This window comes from Polyodon spathula, chromosome 25, assembly GCF_017654505.1.
Source record: "Polyodon spathula isolate WHYD16114869_AA chromosome 25, ASM1765450v1, whole genome shotgun sequence".
In the NCBI taxonomy this organism is placed as follows: domain Eukaryota; kingdom Metazoa; phylum Chordata; class Actinopteri; order Acipenseriformes; family Polyodontidae; genus Polyodon; species Polyodon spathula.
Window position 1 is genome coordinate 17634247 of NC_054558.1, and position 19168 is coordinate 17653414.

The 19168-nt window shown below is 37.5% G+C and overlaps 3 protein-coding genes across 4 annotated transcripts; 2 read left to right on the forward strand and 1 right to left on the reverse strand.

Moving 5' to 3' along the window:
- Positions 1–1484: 1484 nt before the first annotated feature.
- On the forward strand, positions 1485–7676 carry LOC121299500 (GPN-loop GTPase 3). The gene is made up of 8 exons (XM_041227246.1): positions 1485–1682; positions 3318–3426; positions 3908–4075; positions 5470–5594; positions 5976–6091; positions 6199–6295; positions 6408–6536; positions 6965–7676. The coding sequence occupies exons 1-8, from the start codon at positions 1635–1637 to the stop codon at positions 7028–7030; spliced, it is 858 nt and encodes a 285-aa protein (XP_041083180.1). The 5' UTR covers positions 1485–1634; the 3' UTR covers positions 7031–7676.
- Positions 7677–8370: 694 nt separating this feature from the next.
- Positions 8371–12473, forward strand: LOC121300050 (actin-related protein 2/3 complex subunit 3). The gene is made up of 7 exons (XM_041228407.1): positions 8371–8496; positions 9057–9156; positions 9645–9721; positions 10280–10348; positions 10755–10881; positions 11641–11735; positions 12134–12473. Exons 1-7 carry the CDS (start codon positions 8491–8493, stop codon positions 12194–12196), a joined length of 537 nt encoding a protein of 178 aa, XP_041084341.1. The 5' UTR covers positions 8371–8490; the 3' UTR covers positions 12197–12473.
- Positions 12474–12574: 101 nt separating this feature from the next.
- Positions 12575–18949, reverse strand: LOC121300049 (ubiquitin-conjugating enzyme E2 G1-like). Of its 2 annotated transcripts, none has more exons than XM_041228404.1 (6): positions 18753–18949; positions 17011–17113; positions 16465–16562; positions 15959–16137; positions 14910–15081; positions 12575–14540 (listed from the first exon to the last, which is right to left on the reverse strand). In XM_041228404.1, exons 1-5 carry the CDS (start codon positions 18793–18795, stop codon positions 14944–14946), a joined length of 561 nt encoding a protein of 186 aa, XP_041084338.1. In that variant the 5' UTR covers positions 18796–18949; the 3' UTR covers positions 12575–14540; positions 14910–14943. The 2 variants fall into 2 exon arrangements, with proteins under 2 accessions (XP_041084338.1, XP_041084339.1); XM_041228405.1 differs by having other exon boundaries at positions 14910–15026; positions 18753–18946.
- Between the last annotated feature and the right edge of the window lie 219 nt (positions 18950–19168).

A 19168-nucleotide genomic window follows, 5' to 3' on the forward strand; every position in this document is an offset into this window, starting at 1 on the left:
GATCAATATGTTAGTTTTTACAGTGTATCTGCTGGCCAATTTTTTCTTTTTTTAAACATCCTCAATTAATATTTAATGTTGAAAAACAAAGAGGACAATATCAATAGCTCCGTGGTGATGACATAGCTAAGGGTTGATTAAGGTTATATTAATATTGCATTCATGGACAAGTTATTGTGAGAATGTGCGTGTAGCAGGATGAAGCACACATCAATGCAGGATTCACATTGTAACGCGTATTTAATACCAAAAATCAGTACTTTGTACAGTATTACAGAATAGCATCATCCGAGACTTTTCAGAAACTTTACTACAAAATACATTTAATACATATGCAATGCAGTTCATTTAACAACACTACACGGGTTTGTTAGAAATCTAAATTATTATTATGTCCATAACACTGCATACAAAACGAACGTACATATAGTAAATAATCCTGCATTGTAATACTATCGCAAACTATATTTCCTGCATTGTAATACTATCGCAAACTATATTGGCCTGACTGAAATGGGCATTCAAATACTGAATTTAAAAAGATGTCAACTACAAGTAACAGAGACAACAGCAAACTCACCCGATATGGCTGAGGGTTAGTCCGTCTTCAATGCATGTCTAAATATGCATGTGGCTCACATTGCTGTGCCAATGCGCGGCAGCTTGAATATAAGGGTGCAGTAATATATCTGTATCTAAATACATGTTGTAGGTCATAGCATGTTTCCTAAGCAACCATGCTGTGCGGTGCATCTAAGGCAGGGGAATCCTTTGGGATTTTTTTCTTTTAGCTCGCCACTGAAATTGAAGGCAAGAAATTATCTATCCAGCACAGCACTGACAGACGGCTGTGAATACTGAGAATACTGCTTTGAATTGAGTAATACATTGAAATACACATTATATTAAAATACAATTATTATACATAAAATATTAATGTATTTGGCCCTGTGAAATAGTTATTAAGTATAACATATTCTGCAATATAGTCTTTAAATATAAGTCTCACATATGTTTATAATTGGTTTCCAATAAACACGGTATTCAAAATGGACAAAACAACAATATATAGTGCATATTTAAGCGATCATTTGTTTTTAAGTTTAGAGTATGAGGAATTACTGTAAAAATTTCAAATTATATTTAATCTCAATTATGCACCACTACTTTACATTATAAAAATACCTTAAAACGTGTTCTGTTTGCTTTTTTTTTCTTGGATACATGAATAAATGTTTGCTTTCTCTGCTCTTTCTGTGGTAGTCTCCATGACTGCCTAGTGGTGGAATTTTGTTTTTCTCAATTTAAACTTGTTCAATTGAATACACCACTGAAATCAAAACCTGGAATGGTTCGTGATACCCACGTCAACAGAGCGATCTGACTGGTGTATAGTATATATAGCTACAGAAGGTACTTGGAAAATATAGCTACAGAAGGTACTTGGAAAACGCAGTAAAAGTTTGACTCAAACGGTGACCCGTAGTGCCAAACTGTGGCGGAAGTTGTCTGGGACAAGCATGGTGGGCGAAGTGTCAGAAAGTGGACGAGAGTAACGTTATTATGTGGATTGAACTGAGCAGGACAACATATTTATTAAAATCTCTCTCGTACGGCGCAAATTAAACAGAGACATGCCAAGATTTGCACAGCTCGTGATGGGTCCTGCTGGCAGTGGGAAGGTAAAATATTGACCTGTTTTGATATGTGGTTGCCATGGAATCATTAGTAGGGAATACAGAATAATAATAATAATAAAAACACTCAAAAATAAGTATATATAAAGGCATGTATGTGGTGTTTCGTTCAGCTTGAAGTTGTATATTTGTCACTGAGATCAGTTTAAACTAGTCCAAACTCGATGTTTATTTCCCCCCACGGAGTATCAGACCAGTGAACACACCCATGTGTACGCAGTCAGGTACAAAGATAACGCGTACAGATTGACCATCGGCGGAATCTATATGGGACATCTCACTGCATGAATGTTATATATTAATTTATTAATATTATAGTCTATAAACAGTGTTCCGTTTTTTTTTTTATAACTATTATTCAGGAATTAATTAAGGGGTGAAATTCTCAGCAAAAAGTGCAAGTACTCCTATTCGCAGCCGGGTGGATCAGACATGGCTCAGTGTTTTTTTTCCCTACACGTAAACATTAAAACAATTGAGATAATTTGAGTGACGATGGATAAATACTTTAAAAATACACACACACACACACATATATATATATTATTATATATATATTATATCTATATATATCATATATATATATATATATATATTTGCTCTGTTTTTAGACTGGTTTGCTAGATTATCATTGCTGTAACAGGTCAAACTTAATTGGTGAATTAATCATATCAATTCATAGAAATTAATCAAATATCTGAGCTAAAGTACATTATTAAAATTAAATAAAACAAAAACTACTTTCACTTTCCTGTTCCAATCACTTTCTGACCAATTCCCAGCTAAATTTAACAAAAGTATAACGATTTACAATGCTGTTCTATCGTGAAATGATATGCAAAACTGTAATATCCAGGACTAATAAGCTCTCAAGGCATACCTTTTATACAGTCTAAAAGCAGACATCATTTTTTTTTTTTTTAAATTCCTGCCATTGTAGTTTTTGCACGATAAACAGAGTCGCAAAAAAAAAAAAAAAAAAAAAAAAAAAAACTGCTTTTAGAAACTGCAGCGCAAATTCTAACAAGGCTGTAAACTGGTGCAAGGCAAAACGCACTATGATAATTATTTCAAATATTTCTCAGCTATGTCGTTTATGGCGGAAACTGACGTGGATTTTTGTCTTCAAATTAATGGGCAGGAATGGAGTTACATGAAGTTATTATACTGGCAGTATTGCTGTCCAATAGCAGCCAACAGAAGCACTAAGAGGAATCCGAATGCAAACAGCATGGACTGTGATAGCAAAGTCGATTGAGATAAGGTTGAAGAGAGGAGTTGAAAAGCAGATGAAATAAGTCCTGGTAGCCAGTACTGGCAGAATGTCACCCCTGACTGTATTGCATTCTTACATGCTGTGTTTCCTATCTGTGCACTCTACTGTACTACTGTATCTTCACAATTGGTTTCTTCATCTGTTGGCAGCCCAGCTTCCTCCCTTCATAGCCCATGCTACTCTGTGAGCTACACAGACAAATTCCTGCTTTCGAATGTTGAAATTTCACATTCTGTAGCTTGTATTTCGGTTAATGACAGAACACATTTTTTTACATCTGATTCCAACACAGATGCGTTATTTGACAGCTTGTTTATGTTTGTTTTTGATCCAACTCTTACTAGAGCACATACTGTGCCACCATTGTCCAGCACTGTGAGGCGATCAACCGGTCAGTACAGGTGGTGAACCTGGATCCAGCAGCCGAGTATTTCGCCTATCCCGTCATGGCAGGTAGGGAACAGTGTGCTGTGGCTTCGGAGCCATGCCCATGTTACAGTATCAAGCAATTGAAACACACCTGCAGAGGTGGGTGGCAAGACAGATCTCCCAGACTAGTGGAAAAAGCTTTAAACATGCCAAGGTGTTTAGAAACTAATAAAACCAAATGAGGCAAAACACTGAGTGTCAGTATTTATTATGAATATTTTTAATGGTAAAATATGTGTAGTACAGTATAAGTTGTACCTGTGATGGAAGCAAGACTCCCACTGCATAGCAGTGCGATCCATTCCTGGTTTAATGACACACCTGCGCTTGATACCTAGACACTGGCCAATCAAGCGTGTATTAAACCTGGAATGGGTGTAACTGCTATGCATTATGAGTCTTATTTCCATCCCTGGTGTATCTTACTTTCTATTGACAGACAATCACAAATGCAAGTTGATTGATTAACTATCCTGTAGTTAAGTCTGTGCCATGTCTTCCCCAGATATCAGAGAGCTGATTCAGGTGGATGATGTGATGGAGGATGACACTCTAAGGTTCGGCCCAAACGGAGGGCTTGTTTTCTGTATGGAGTATTTAGCTAACAACTTCAGCTGGCTGGAGGAATGCCTGGGACATGTTGAGGATGACTACATACTGTTTGACTGTCCAGGTAATGTTTGTTACATTTTCTATCCAGGATAAGTTGGAGTGTGTGTTCTGATCAGAGTGGTTTATGAATATTCTCTGGGGGTGTGTTCTGATCAGAGTAGTGGTTTATGAATATTCTCTGGGGGTGTGTGTTCTGATCAGAGTGGTTTATGAATATTCTCTGTGTTCTGATCAGGTGGTTTATGAATGTGTGTTCTGATCAGAGTGGTTTATGAATATTCTCTGGGGTGTGTTCTGATCATAGTGGTTTATGAATATTCTCTGTTGGTTCTGATCAGAGTGGTTTATGAATATTCTCTGGGGGTGTGTTCTGATCAGAGTGGTTTATGAATATTCTCTGGGGGTGTGTTCTGATCAGAGTGGTTTATGAATATTCTCTGGGGGTGTGTGTTCTGATCAGAGTGGTTTATGAATATTCTCTGGGGATGTGTTCTGATCAGAGTGGTTTATGAATATTCTCTGGGGGTGTGTTCTGATCAGAGTGGTTTATGAATATTCTCTGGGGGTGTGTTCTGATCAGAGTGGTTTATGAATATTCTCTGGGGGGTGTGTTCTGATCAGAGTGGTTTATGAATATTCTCTGGGGGGTGTTCTGATCATAGTGGTTTATGAATATTCTCTGGGGTGTGTTCTGATCATAGTGGTTTATGAATATTCTCTGGGGTGTGTTCTGATCAGAGTGGTTTATGAATATTCTGATCAGAGTGGTTTATGAATATTCTCTGGGGGTGTGTTCTGATCAGAGTGGTTTATGAATATTCTCTGGGGGTGTGTTCTGATCAGAGTGGTTTATGAATATTCTCTTGGGGGTGTGTTCTGATCAGAGTGGTTTATGAATATTCTCTGGGGGTGTGTTCTGATCAGAGTGGTTTATGAATATTCTCTGGGGTGTGTTCTGATCATAGTGGTTTATGAATATTCTCTGGGGGTGTGTTCTGATCAGAGTGGTTTATGAATATTCTCTTGGGGGTGTGTTCTGATCAGAGTGGTTTATGAATATTCTCTGGGGGTGTGTTCTGATCAGAGTGGTTTATGAATATTCTCTGGGGGTGTGTTCTGATCAGAGTGGTTTATGAATATTCTCTTGGGGGTGTGTTCTGATCAGAGTGGTTTATGAATATTCTCTGGGGGTGTGTTCTGATCAGAGTGGTTTATGAATATTCTCTGGGGGTGTGTTCTGATCAGAGTGGTTTATGAATATTCTCTTGGGGGTGTGTTCTGATCAGAGTGGTTTATGAATATTCTCTGGGGTGTGTTCTGATCAGGGGTTTATGTGTGTGTCTGATCAGAGTGGTTTATGAATATTCTCTGGGGGTGTGTGTTCTGATCAGAGTGGTTTATGAATATTCTCTTGGGGGTGTGTTCTGATCAGAGTGTTTCCCTGTTGTGTTGCAGGTCAGATCGAGCTCTACACTCACTTGCCAGTGATGAAGCAGATTGTGGAGCAGCTCCAGCAGTGGGAGTTCAGAGTCTGTGGAGTGTTTCTCGTTGATTCTCAGTTCATGGTGGAGTCCTTTAAGGTGCCTGCTGCTTTTGTTTAAATTCACAAGACTGAAGGGAGATGCAACATGGAAGTGTTCATTATAAAAGTGCCCCCTGTAGGCTGGTGCTCTCTGTTTGTTATCTGAAGCGCTCCTCGTCCTCCTGTCTCTCCAGCAGACCTGGGGTCGATTTACAATTGTAATTGCGTGATTCATAATTAATTGTAAATACAATGTAACTAGCTGAACCTTGGTACACTTGAGTAATTGTGATTATATTATATCATTGATTGAGTACAGTTTGATTACACATTTGTCATTTGATCAATATTTTCAACCACTTTCAGTGGACCCCAGTTTGGGGGGTGGGGGGAAGCTGGTGTAACTGTAATTGTAATTAGTCCTGGGTCTGCTCTCCAGTTCATCTCAGGTATCATGGCAGCACTGAGTGCAATGGTGTCCCTGGAAATCCCTCAGGTCAACATCATGACCAAGATGGACTTGCTCAGCAAGAAAGCCAAGAGGGAGATTGAAAAGTAGGTTGAAAAGGTTTTGTGATGCAAGGATCATTGTATTTGCAAAATTCTAACAAAAAAAAAAACTTAAAACCATTTTAAGATGTTTTTATTTTTTTTGTCTTTAGATATTTAGACCCGGATATGTACTCTTTACTTGAAGATAATAGCACTACACTGAGAAGCAAAAAGTTTAAGAGACTAACCAAAGCTATCTGTGGTTTGGTAAGTCTAGAAAACAATCAGGATACAGAACTATATGTGTAATATATGTTTGTGTATGTGTGTGTGTTATGTATTTGTAGCTTAGTCCTGTCTTCTCTCTGTGTCTGTCTAGATTGATGACTACAGCATGGTTCGTTTCTTGATGTTTGACCGCACAGATGAAGAGGGTATTAACATCGTCCTGCAGCACATTGACTTTGCCATCCAGTACGGTGAGGATCTGGAGTTCAAAGAGCCCAAGGTGAGAGCTTGGGAGGAGATTCTTCAAAGTCCACGGCTTGATCTGAGGCGCGGTGTTCCGCTTTTGAGTGCCCTTGCTGTTCTGTGCCACAGCATAGTGCAGCTTTGAAAGAAAGATAGACTGAAATAGTGTATTAGCTTCTATGCTTTAAATATTTCCATGATTTTGAAAATGCACGTCATAATGAACCGAAACAGCATCATGGAAATAGTAATGACTTTCTGTATTTGCGTTCATGAGCTCAAGTTAAGAAGTCAAAAAAATACCATGGTGAAAAAGAGCTGTAACATTTCTGCTAAGTGGAATCTGTCCGGTCAAACTGACCTAAAAGCTAAAAGCAAGGTTGGCACAAAGTGCTTCTGGTGCTTGTTAATCACATGGGTGACTGTCTGCTGGCCTGTAACTGAATCGCTTTCCTTATATTGCAGGTGGTGGAAGAGGAGCCCAATGATGCAAACTATGATGCATTTTTCCAAGACAAAGTGTGCGAATGAAGCAGAAGAAATACTGAATGAAAATCAGTGACCTCCTCCTAGGTCTTGACAGTATATTCTTTATAAAAGAAGCATCAAAATATTCAAAAAGATCCTCTCCACCGTCCTGATCACTTCTTTTGAAATGCTTGTTTCTTCTATTAGAATAATTGGTTATGAGCGATGTGACGTCATCTTCTTCTGGATCTTGAACAATATGGATGTTGCAAAAGTAAAAAAAAAAAAGGTCAACAGAAATTTGTCTGCAAATGTTAAGGAGTGCAGCCTAAAAATAAATGCTCCCTAAATCTTTTCAGTTAGTAACCTTGGTCAATGAGGGCTGTACAATTTATTCAGGGAAAGCATTACCAGCCATTGTTCACCCACGAGAAAGCAACAGGAAAGATAGATTGCAGAGCTGAGCTGAGTACCAGCTGAAAAGTTATTGTACTAAATATAATCCGCCTGACTTTTGATTCGATATTATCTGAAAACAGCGTGCTCATTTACTTCATTCATCGAAGGGTTATTTATTACTGCTTCCAAAGCTGGAATAATTTACATCACTGCGGTTTAAAACTCAAATATTGCTCAACCTATCAAGCTGGTTTATTTTTGTATGTTTGTCAATGTATGTGAATGTGTTGTATAAAGAAACCTTGTTTTCTCTGATGTGTTGTTTTTTTTCTTATTTTATTTGAACATCAATGTGGGTATTGTTTGCAAGCCTTGTTTTGAAATACAGTGCCTTAGATGCTTGCAAATGCATGTTGGTGAGAGAGGAACTGTGTGTGTGTGTGTGTGTGTGTGTGTGTGTGTGTGTGTGTGTGTGTGTGTGTGTGTGTGTGTGTGTGTGGGGGGGGGGGGGGGGTGGTGTTAGTTTGAGTGAGTGTTTTGTGTGAGGGCCTGGTTTTAGAAGCAAGTACAAACTTTGCACACCATTCTACTTACTATTAAAATACAGTTACAAAAAAAAAAAAAAAAAAAAAAAAAAGTCATGTTATTTTCAACGTATTTGTAAGGCTTTATGAAAGTCACTGACAAATATAATGCATTTCAGTATGCATTAAAAGTATTTAAGAAAAATGAAAAACGCTAGCTGCAATAGCAGCCAACCTATGTAATCTGCTAAAAGATGAAGACCATTCCGGTAGAAAGCTGAATAAAATACACAGTAGCCATTGACGGTGCTGATTTCGTCCTGTCATGTCACTCGTTGAAGAAGTACTGATTTTGTTACTGTAACTTTAGATTGGTCTTGTTCGATTGGGCGCTTGATTAGTTATAGCTACGCGATTTTAACCTAAATGTTGGCGCCACCTTGCGGCATAGTAGCTTCATCACAGGTATTAAGGTGGAAGTGTTTTCTCATTTCCTGAAGCGCCGTTCAGGGTGGGACAGCGGAAGTATTGTGCTTGCACAGGGACAGTCTGACACAATTTCTTTCTTTTTAGATTTCACTTGAATAAAATAGACTCAACATGCCGGTGAGTTTTGTTTAATATAAGCGCTCGTTTTGTCTGTTGCTCTTGGGTGTACAGATTTCGTTTTTATTGAAATTCATAATTTAATTATGTAAATGGCGGAGCAGGCATGAATACAACAGGAAGTAAATTCCACGGCCTGATCAAATTAAATACACTTTGTTTTTTCCTCATTTAATTAATACGATTATAGTGTCCTGGGTAAGAGTCCTGCAAGCCTAAACGGTATACAACACCCATAACAATATGCTCCGTACCGTGTACAACACACTAGCTGGACTTTGCGTACAGACAGAGAAAGAAGTACCTTTTTAATTTTCTTGTGCGTGCTTGTTATTTAATATTAGACGTTTAAAAGTTGCACTATGCATAGTGCAGTAGTATTTTATATTTCGTGACATGCTGTTTTTTTAAGCTTTGATGTTATAAGTTTAAATACAAATGTGTAATAATATAAAGCACTGTCTAACGCCTTATTTCTACGTTTGTTTTAAAAGCACTTCTTGTTAAACGTAGACCGTTTCAGGTCCTCTTTGGTCATGTAACTGTTCCCTTTTTGGCAGGCTTACCACTCCTCTCTCATGGACCCTAATACCAAATTCATTGGTAACATGGCTCTGCTGCCCCTCCGAACACAATTCAAAGGGCCAGCTCCCAGAGAAAGTAAGTTTAGCTTCCCCAGACTTTGTACTGTTTTTACTAATCCTAAACAAAGCAAAATTTAGATAGCAATCTGTGTAAGCTGTACATTTTGTAGGCTAGGATACATTAAGAATTTCAAGACACCCAATTCATAGCAGTTTGATCCATACCTGTTTTTACTATGAGTTTAATAGAATAGTCTTGAGCTTGTTCCAGTACTCTGCAGGGAATCAAGCTTGTAGTAAAACCAGGAATGGGTGAAACTGCTCTGAAATATGAGTCTTATTTCCATCTCTGAATTAAACTGAACCCAGGCCTCCAGAGATGAAAAGGTCCAAGTACTGAATGTATTAAACTAGCCTTTGCCCCATCTAGGCTATTGCTTTTGCTTGCAGTTATTTTCAGGGTGAAAATGACTCGCGCAAATGTAAAACAAAGCTACTGGCTTACTTTTAGACTCTTGCTTGTTTCTGACCTCATTGTGTTTGCATTCCCTCCTTCTTCTTTAGCCAAAGATACAGACATCCTCGATGAAGCCATCTACTATTTTAAAGCCAATGTCTTCTTCAAAAATTATGAAATCAAGGTAAGAAAATACAAAGTGATGGGCCCTGTTCTCTAAACCTGTGAGCTGTTTTCACCCTTTATCAATATCGTGACCATGTAGTAACGCCTCATTAGTGTTATTCAATGGGCATAGACAATCTAATATTAAAAGTAATAGTTTCACATGCACAAAAGTGTCCTAGACTGAATAGCTTCATGGACATCAAACTGTATATTCATAAATATTTTAAAAATAAAACAGTAGGTTTCGGTAGTAAAAATGCATGTTGTGTGCTGTGCAGCTCAGCAAACCGCTACACCAAGCCCTGGTGTTTGGCTCCAGGGCTCCTACTGTGTGTAGGAGAAGCATGCCTGAGCCTATTGTGGTCTGTCCTTTCTACAGCCTCACAGTTTTATTGTGCTGCTGAAGCTTCATCTCAATATATCTTTATAAGTCACAAAAACCACACATTTAAGATGATCTTCAGTTATTCTATTTCCCTACCAACAAATAAGACTTGCAGAATTAAATTGCTGACAAGCCTCGCCTTTACCACTCTTTACCCTGTTCTGACTAAAATGGTTGTTCTCATTACAGAATGAAGCAGACAGGACTTTGATTTATGTAACTCTGTACATTTCTGAATGTCTAAAGAAACTTCAGAAGGTAAGAAATGCTGTGGAAAGGCCCTCATATTGCAATATGACTTTCTGAATGCAGATTTTCAGTTTGCAGGGAGGTTGTGAATTGATGATTAGTGACCAGTGGCCATAAAAAGTTATGCAAATAAGGAAGTAGTGAGTATCATAAAAGTACAGGATTATCAATCACTAAGTATACTGTAGCAAATGCCACTTTATAATATTTAATAGACAATAGGAGGTTAACAACTGAACACAAGTTAGTCGCTGACGTTGAACTTTATTTTAACAACATCTATGATTCTGTCTCAAAGATCAATAATCCCCCACAGCCTAGTAGATAATAGCAGTGAGTAGCTGCAGCAAGTTGAAAAGTTCAATAGCTATACAAATCTGTGGTATGAAGTGTGTGGACTTCCCATTGTTTTCAGTGCAACTCCCGAAGCCAGGGAGAGAAGGAGATGTACACTCTGGGGATTACCAACTTCCCAATGCCTGGGGAGCCAGGGTTCCCTCTGAACGGCATGTACGCCAAGCCCACCAACAAGCAGGAGGAAGGTGAGAGGGGTCCAGGTCTTTCCTCTGGTGTACATGCTCCACAGCTAATCTAAACACTCCCTCGTAATGGAACTTTTTTACAGTGTGCTGTGATTGTGGCTCCCCTTTTCCAGTTCCACTTGTGGACGTCAATTGATCTGTTCAATTGATCTGGTCTGTGACGGGACTTAGTAACACGACCATTTAGGTCATTGAAGTAGGGCCTCTTGATTACCAAGCTTATGGAAATCAAATACTTAGCTCTGTCTCTAGTGTATTTCACCCAGAACAATTGGTAAACTCATGGAGGGTCATCATGTAATGATGTTAATGATACTTGGATCTACAGCTGTTTCAGATGAATTGAAAAGACAGCCTTGTGGTCCCTCTATTCAGTCTCCAGGTTGTACACTGTGCAAGGTGTGGTTGTGAAGGCAGGATGAAATGATACAAACCAAACAGCAGTTCCCCTTTCCCCAGCAGATCATGTACAGTTTTATTGAGACATTGTTATTTGTACAGTGTATTTATTTCTTTCTGATAACAGAACCCTTAACCCATGTTGTACGCTATCTAGAAATAACAAACACACAATCATACAAAAAGTGATGAAGTAAAAAGGGTTAAAATCCAGATTCTTTAGCCATAAATCTCTTATCTAATGATTAATTTGACACAGATGTACAGATCATGTTTACCTGTAAAATAGGGAACTAAGTTGCACAGATTTTATTTATATATATAATCACAAAGCAATATTGTCTTTAAATGTACCTGCAGAAACCATGAGGACCTATTTGCAGCAGATAAGACAGGAGACGGGCTTGAGGCTGTGTGAGAAAGTGTTTGATCCTCAGACTGATAAACCCAGCAAGGTGAGACACTGCATTTAATAATAGCATGCATCTTTATTATATAATGTGATGTATGTAATAAGCAATTGGTGTATGTACAAATTGCTACTAAATTAATTTACTGCAACTATATACTTTTTTTTTTTCCTTTTCCAAATAGTTTTTCAGTTAGATAACAACCTATGAGGTGGAGTTGACTTTTCAGTTGTATCGTACAATAATCTCCTAATGAATTAAAGACCAATAGAAGTACTTTAATGTGTTATAGGACAGATACTCAATGTGATATTAGTTTATTATTAAAACACAACAGAACTGGCAACTAGAAGCATAGCAGAGAAGATTGAAGTTTGCAAGTATCCAAGCCTAGATCTGAACAGCACGCCTTCCCATCCTTATCATTTGTCTTTTCTTTGCAGTGGTGGATCTGCTTTGTGAAGAGGCAGTTCATGAACAAGAGCCTGTCTGCGCCTGGCCAATAAAACACAATGAGAAACTAAAGAGAGAACAAACTGCTTTGCAGCTGGATGTAACTGTTTTTGTGCATTTGTTTTGCCATGGTGGTTTTTAAAGTGTATGGATATAATGAAACTGCCATGCCTTTTATTCTGGGGGTAAAAAATGAGGTCAGACAATGACAGGCATTTTTGATACTTGTATGCAGTACAATGTTAAGCTGGTGCTTAATAAAGAACAGTTTGTAATCTTATGTATTTAGATGTTTTACAGCAGTAAAGGCAAATCATCTTTTCATTAGTATCCTTGGATTCCAGTGTGATTATTTAGATTCCATTTTAAATGCGCTCATTACTATTTCCTGCTACATTACAAAGCCATGTTTCGCTGCTTCTGAATGGTTCCTTCAAATTTGTTAAACTACAATCCTGCTTTTAAAGTCATGTATAACATTATTTATTTGCATGTTGTACTAAAATGTAATTTCAATAATACATTTCATTTACACAGTTCCAGTCCTTCTAAAACAAGGAAATAGTCAGGCATGTTTGTGAATAAATGAATTAGAAAAGTTGAAGTGCAAGAGGGGAAATGGCACCTCTAAATGCAATTGTTTGCAAACACAGTTCATAAAAATAAATGGTGGGGTGCTTAAGTGAAATCTGTAATACACCCACACCGCATGGAAGGATTCAGGGCCATGCATGAATACAAAACTGATGTCAAATGAATATCACTCTCAACAGGGAGGAAGTATCTGGGACACCACTGAGTCAGTCAGTGTGTTTAAACAGGCTGTACATCACAATCAAACAGCAAGTGTGGAGAAGCACAGTGGATTTGTGATTTAGGAAAGGCGATACATTTAACACAGGTTTAACTCTGTGCCCATATACATGAATAAAACAAATGAATTGAACTGAATTCAGTCCAGACAGCATTATTAAATGTTTTACATTTTTATTGGGCTCAGATTAAATAATTTACAGAGAGAAACAAACCAAACAAAAACTTAACAAGGTAAAGGAACTGGGGTAACAATTTAACACAATAAAATTGACCTAACATTAAATTATTTGCATAAAAAAAAAAACATCTAGAACAAACTGACAAAATAAAGGGTGTGTAGGGGTTATGGGACTATTGCTTGATAACATTTGATATGTGAATATTCTATGAAAGAAAGACACTGAAACCACTTAGTCACAGTCACCCCTTGTCCATGACAAAAAAAAACTTTTCTGTCAGCCAAAGTCAACAGAGGACTATGTGATATATTACACTATAATTAGGGCTCCTGACTGTGTTTTACACTGACCTTTTTATACTTTGAAGAATTAAATTGATACCTGTTAAGCCACTGGTGCAGCTCAATCACAACTGAAAAACATGTGCATAGAAAAATTGATTTAATTTACATTTTTCTGTGAAACGAAATGGGCTTTTAAAAATCATCTCAGCAAAGCAGAACATATAAACACAACATGTTAATAAGCGACTAATCTTCATTATTGCTATAATGCAAAGTAGTATTTGATACTGGGTGTAACTAACTGCATTTACATTAATACAGATGAGTCACTTCTGCTTTGACATGAAAAAGACTTCATAGAAAACAACCTGTAAATGAAATCATTTTTACTATTAACATGTTTCTTAGTTGTGATGGAAATACATGAATGGCTTAATAGGGATCAATTGCATTTTTAAAAAGGAGTAGCAAAGTCAGTGTAAAACACTGAAAGCCCTAACTATACTAACAGAGTGGTATACAATACACATGCTGTTATCAATGATATTAACAATACCTTTCTACGACATTATCAGGGATTGGACCGAATACATTCTTCAAAAGCAACACTTCCACATTTTAAAATACAGAAACACCTGCCATATCACTGTCAACAGGGGTGAAAGGCACAAGCAATTGCATGTGTTTTAAACTGGCAGCAGAACGATAACTAGAACTGGATCAGGACTTGACTGGATCATGTACTAGGGTGGAAAAATACAGGTGTCCCTTAATCTGTCTCGCTGGAAAGAAAACTAAAAAAGAAACCTCAAATTGCATAAGAAACCTGGCGTGAAGTAGAAACAATCTGCAGCATTTATAAAAGCAAGTCATTTACAGTAGTGACATATCTTACATTGGTTAGAATATTCAAAATAAATAAATGTACAATTCCAGGTAGTAAACTAAAGTTATTTAACTTTTTCAAATTTGTATTTTTTTGTATTAGGTATCTTCAGGAGCACAAGCCTTTCAAGTGGCTGCAGCACATTCCTGATGATCAGCAAAAACAGGGTGTAAAATACATAACCCAGCCTCAGTGGAAGAGCAAAGTACTTCATTCAGTCCTTCTTACAAACCTGTAACAGGAGAAAAACTAATAATGTTTCTAATGATTTAAAGGTATCCCATTGGCCCCAGATTCTCCTTGTCATTAAGATCAATTAAATCAGATTTTAATTTATTAATCAAAAGCAGTCCTGCAAGAGCACTTAATGAAATTACCCCATTTGTTGCAACTTAATTTAAATGAATGTTTTAGACTATTAAGACTACTACAATTCCATATCTTCTGGGTCTTAAAATACAGGGTTAATTCATTGTTTACACACTTGGATTAGTCCTTTTAAAAAAAGGAAGCAATTCGGTAATATTGCAAACCGACTGTCTCCAGTTAACTGTTGTTATAAATAAATCTTTCACTCGTGTTTATTTTGACATTCACTTACCCCCTAGATTCTAGAGGCGAGAGCTGAAGACTAGTCAAAGGCCATTTCCTGACTTTTCCGTACGCACCTCGCCACCTTCCTCTTGAATTCGCCATTCGGGTCCTCCCGCCACTCTTTCTGCAACAGCAAAGCGAATTTCAATATGGGATGCGTCGCTCTGAAGTGACAGCACCTTTACAATAAAAAACACAAAACGCAGAGAATTGTTCTCTACAGAAATACGCAAAGTGTTTACTTCAGATGTTGCGGACGTTCAGAAAGAAGCAGGAATATTTAATGAAGTAAAGAAGAACAAATCCACTGTTATGTGCTCTTTTTAAAAGCTGACAAACCTTCAAGCTTTGTTTTAAATATAATGTCACAGCAGAACACTGTCAAGGACAAAAGATGATTATTTTTCTACAGAGCCTTTCCTGGCAAAACAACCCAATTATAAAACAGATGAAAATATGACAAGTTAAACAAAACATCAAATAAAGCCATAACAAAAGACTAACAGAGATTACAGCTAGGCGAAGGCAAGATCAAAGGAATAGATTTTCAGTGTGACCGAGACTTAGATGATGATTATTTACTTCTTAGCAGCTTGACATGACAAAGAACAGAGTTTCAGAGATTGGATGCACAGGTCGTTCAGTTGCTTTCTCCTTGAATACAGAAATACCTACACTCTGGCCAAAAGTTTTGCATCACCCTATAGAATTAACTCATTTTGTTTCATAATGTCGAATGGGAAACCTGCTGAATAATGTTACTTTAACATATTGAACACACTGCTTTGAAGTTTTCCATATACTTAACGAAAGTTTTTTTTAAATCTAACATGAAATATTGGACTACCATATAGCTTCCGGTAGACTTTGCAATATGACATATTGTAGTTTCTTTGATTACATGAGATTAAATAAAAGATCTAAATTATGTTCGTTATTTATGTTCACTAGCTGTAGAAATGCAATAACACTCATCCGTTGATAGAGCACTGTGTGTGTGCGAGTGTGCATGTGCGCATGTTAGTTAATTGTTAAACTCAACGCTGCTTCACTCACGCCTGCGTCGACGTTGGCGGGCGAGTCACTGTTGGGGTCGGCCAGCATGGAGATCACACTGATCATGATGGTCTCCACGGTGTGGATGGGCAGCCAGCGCTCTTCTGGCTTCTCATACCCAAACTTGTCCTCGCCGGGCTCATGTAAGATTGAGATGCAGACATCACCATTTTTAGCAACTGGGGAACACACAAGGGAAATTACAAGCAGGCCACTAGACAGAGGTACGTTTTTGAACACATCTGTGAACTGATCTGCAAACCTTGGCCAGATTCACAATCTCTGCCAATTCCATTATGGTTTCTTCGTATGCGTTTCACATATAATTGCCTTACTCTGCTACAAGACTGAGAAGTAAAGAATAGTTATGCGTGTCAATGTGAAAAAGAAGTAGATATTCTTGTAGATTAGTTCTCTCAAGTGTTGAATGTTACTATTATCCAAAGATGTAACTATTCTGTTGAATGTCTTCCAGGAGGTTCAGCGCTGCAGATGCAGATTCTTACCGTTCGGATGCCAGAGTTCAGTGATGAACTTCATCTTAGGCGGCCGTAAAGGGTAGTCATAGGGAAAGGTCAGGTAAGCCTTGAAAAATCCGCCTTCACTAAAATAAAATACAAACAAAACAAGGGAAGTTGAATCATACTTAGAAGTTGCTTAAAAAAAATGTCGCTTTTAGTGTCTATATCAATATAGTCAATTTCACCCGGTAAAGTTGTCACTGTCAAATACTACCTTTTTGGCAAGATTTCTTGTTTAATTCTTCTCTTTTCCTATAAACCCTTTCCTGCCATATTTTCTAAATAAAAATCCCCACTTCACCAGCGCGAAGCTGGTTTTAACATGTTTGCGAGTTTCACAATGCTGCCAAGCAAGCAACTGGTTATAACTTTTTGCCAATATGCAATCCCAGCAATAGAAAAAAACAGAGATCACAATGATGCCACTTAAGCATCTAAACTAGACACATCTTAATAAGCAGCCAACAAAGCTTTAACATGGTTGGCAATACAAACGAACACACAGCTGTATCTTAAAACCTGTGCACTTACAACAGCGTGTCTTGTGGTCCAATAATGACGACCTCCCATTTATAGATGTCATCGTCATCTATCAGCCCAGCAGAAAACCCTTCCACTGGGTTCTTGTTGAGTTCTGCAATGACAGAAGGTAGGATTGCTACTATGTGACAAAGCCAGCAGTCACTGAAATACATAAATCGCTGCCAGTCCATTAAATCTGCAGAAGGACTAGTTCATCTCTTGTGCAGCTTGATGAGAAATGAGAACGATGCACCATTATAAATACATTGCATTCTAAGTTAGATACAAACTTGGTTTCTATTAATTTCCTTGGAAATAGGTCATGCCCTCTGCCATGTGCCAGAGGCACAGCATAAGGCAATGGCTGTAGATACGAGAATACATGACTAGTTTACACTGAAATCGGGTAAATACAGCTCAAGTGGACGGGGGAGGGGATTTATTTAAAGCAATTTTAAATAAATCAAACATTTGTCTAGGTTATCACAATATGAACAAAAATAAGTGATTCAAGGCCATCAAAATGGCAAATTTAATCACTTTCAGACACCATCTCCTCACGAGGCATACGCTACAGCTCTTTTGCATGAGCAGGACAGACACCTTCCCTATACTGGTACCCTTTCTCCATCACTTGTGATGTTATGCATAATCAAGCACAAATGGAGGAAACACTAGCAAATAGTTAGCAAAACCATTTTTCAAATAGAGAGATGTACAGTACCCAGTACCTACTATTATACTACCATCAAGTGAAGCACGAAGTTGGGCAGGCCAGCCGATAAACACACTGCCTGTCGTTAAAATAGGCTATGAATCAGAAAGCATTAAAACAGGAGCCATTTCATATAAAATGCGAGGTTATATGAAATACACACACTTGACCACTATTTCCATTACATTAGGATGAAAAACAGCAGGTGATGGAATACAGGTACGTTATCTTCAGTTTCCCCCAGATACAAGAGAACAATAAACGGTGCATGCCGGGTAAGGGCAAAGTTCAGAGCAAGAAGATCGGGTGTTTTTTTTTTTTTTTTTAATGCACCACATTTCGTGGTATTAAAACAAAGTCATCAGCCATCGACTCAGAACTAACAATATATTTTGCAAAAGCAACTCATTATTCCTTTTTTTCAAATGCTGTCACATTTGGGTGGCTATTTAATGGCTAGTCTCAGAAAAAAAAAAAAAAATCTGCGTTATTTATAAAATAAATATGCATGCTTTAATATTATTATTATTTCAGAAATGATCAAGTATAACACGAACAGGTCAGTAATGCGAAATTAAATATAAAAAGTATTAATGATTGTTCAATCGAATGCCCCTTGATGGTCTCATAATTGAGACGACCAGAAGAAACACAGTCTTTGGTTTGAACCACTTTTAAAGACTTCGTTTCTGACTGCGTGATAATATTAAAAGAACAAGTTATCGTGCAAGTAAAGACTTGCTGTTGTTCGTTTTAAAACTTGTATTTAAAGGGTATTACATACAAATAACGTCGCGCCGCAATTTAAATCAAATTACACGTGAAATTAAACATGCTATGTCACACTCACTGTTTTGTTAAAAAAAAAAAAAAAAATGTAATTAAACATTCCCCAATAACAAATACACAGCGAAGGAAACTTTCTTCAGAAAACGTTATACATGGAAGTATTTTTTTAAGAACCTAAATAATGCTTTGTAAACAAACCAACCAGGACTAGTTTTGACCTTTTTTTTTTTTTAAAGCAAATGTTTACCTGCCAGCTGTTTCCTCAAGAGTAGCACTGACTGTTCAGTCATAGTTTATGGGCTTATAGATGGTTATGAAAACTATAAAAAAAACAATATAGATCAATAAAGTAAATGAAATGAAGTCTGCCGAGCACCTTCAAGTATCTCGCTGCTGCTGGCTGGCTGACACAATCAGAGCGCCTGGGCTGATTTAACAGCCCTACACCGCATGCGCGTAGGAGCTGGAGACTCGGGGTCGCCCGACCTAGTCCTGGTTAAAAAACACCGGTCAAGATAACGTTATAAAACCCTTAACGTTTATCATAAATTAAAGTACTGCACGTGTAATTTCTGTGTATACCCAGTACAGTACAAGTGCATGGCATTAACCTCTACCAGTATATGTGTATATATATATATATATATATATATATATATATAT

Bases quoted from the DNA above. Each gene is read 5' to 3' on its own strand.
- LOC121300049 (XM_041228404.1), bottom strand. From the start codon at position 18,795: ATGACTGAACAGTCAGTGCTACTCTTGAGGAAACAGCTGGCAG. The intron at 16,563-17,010 runs GTAAGTGCACAG...ATTTTATTTTAG, and splicing joins GGACCACAAGACACGCTGTT to TGAAGGCGGATTTTTCAAGG. The intron at 15,082-15,958 runs GTGAGTGAAGCA...TTTATTGTAAAG, and splicing joins CCGCCAACGTCGACGCAGGC to GTGCTGTCACTTCAGAGCGA.
- LOC121299500 (XM_041227246.1), top strand. From the start codon at position 1,635: ATGCCAAGATTTGCACAGCTCGTGATGGGTCCTGCTGGCAGTGGGAAG. The intron at 4,076-5,469 runs GTAATGTTTGTT...GTTGTGTTGCAG, and splicing joins CATACTGTTTGACTGTCCAG to GTCAGATCGAGCTCTACACT. The intron at 6,092-6,198 runs GTAGGTTGAAAA...TTTTGTCTTTAG, and splicing joins GCCAAGAGGGAGATTGAAAA to ATATTTAGACCCGGATATGT.
- LOC121300050 (XM_041228407.1), top strand. The intron at 9,157-9,644 runs GTAAGTTTAGCT...CTTCTTCTTTAG, and splicing joins AGGGCCAGCTCCCAGAGAAA to CCAAAGATACAGACATCCTC. The intron at 10,882-11,640 runs GTGAGAGGGGTC...ATGTACCTGCAG, and splicing joins CACCAACAAGCAGGAGGAAG to AAACCATGAGGACCTATTTG.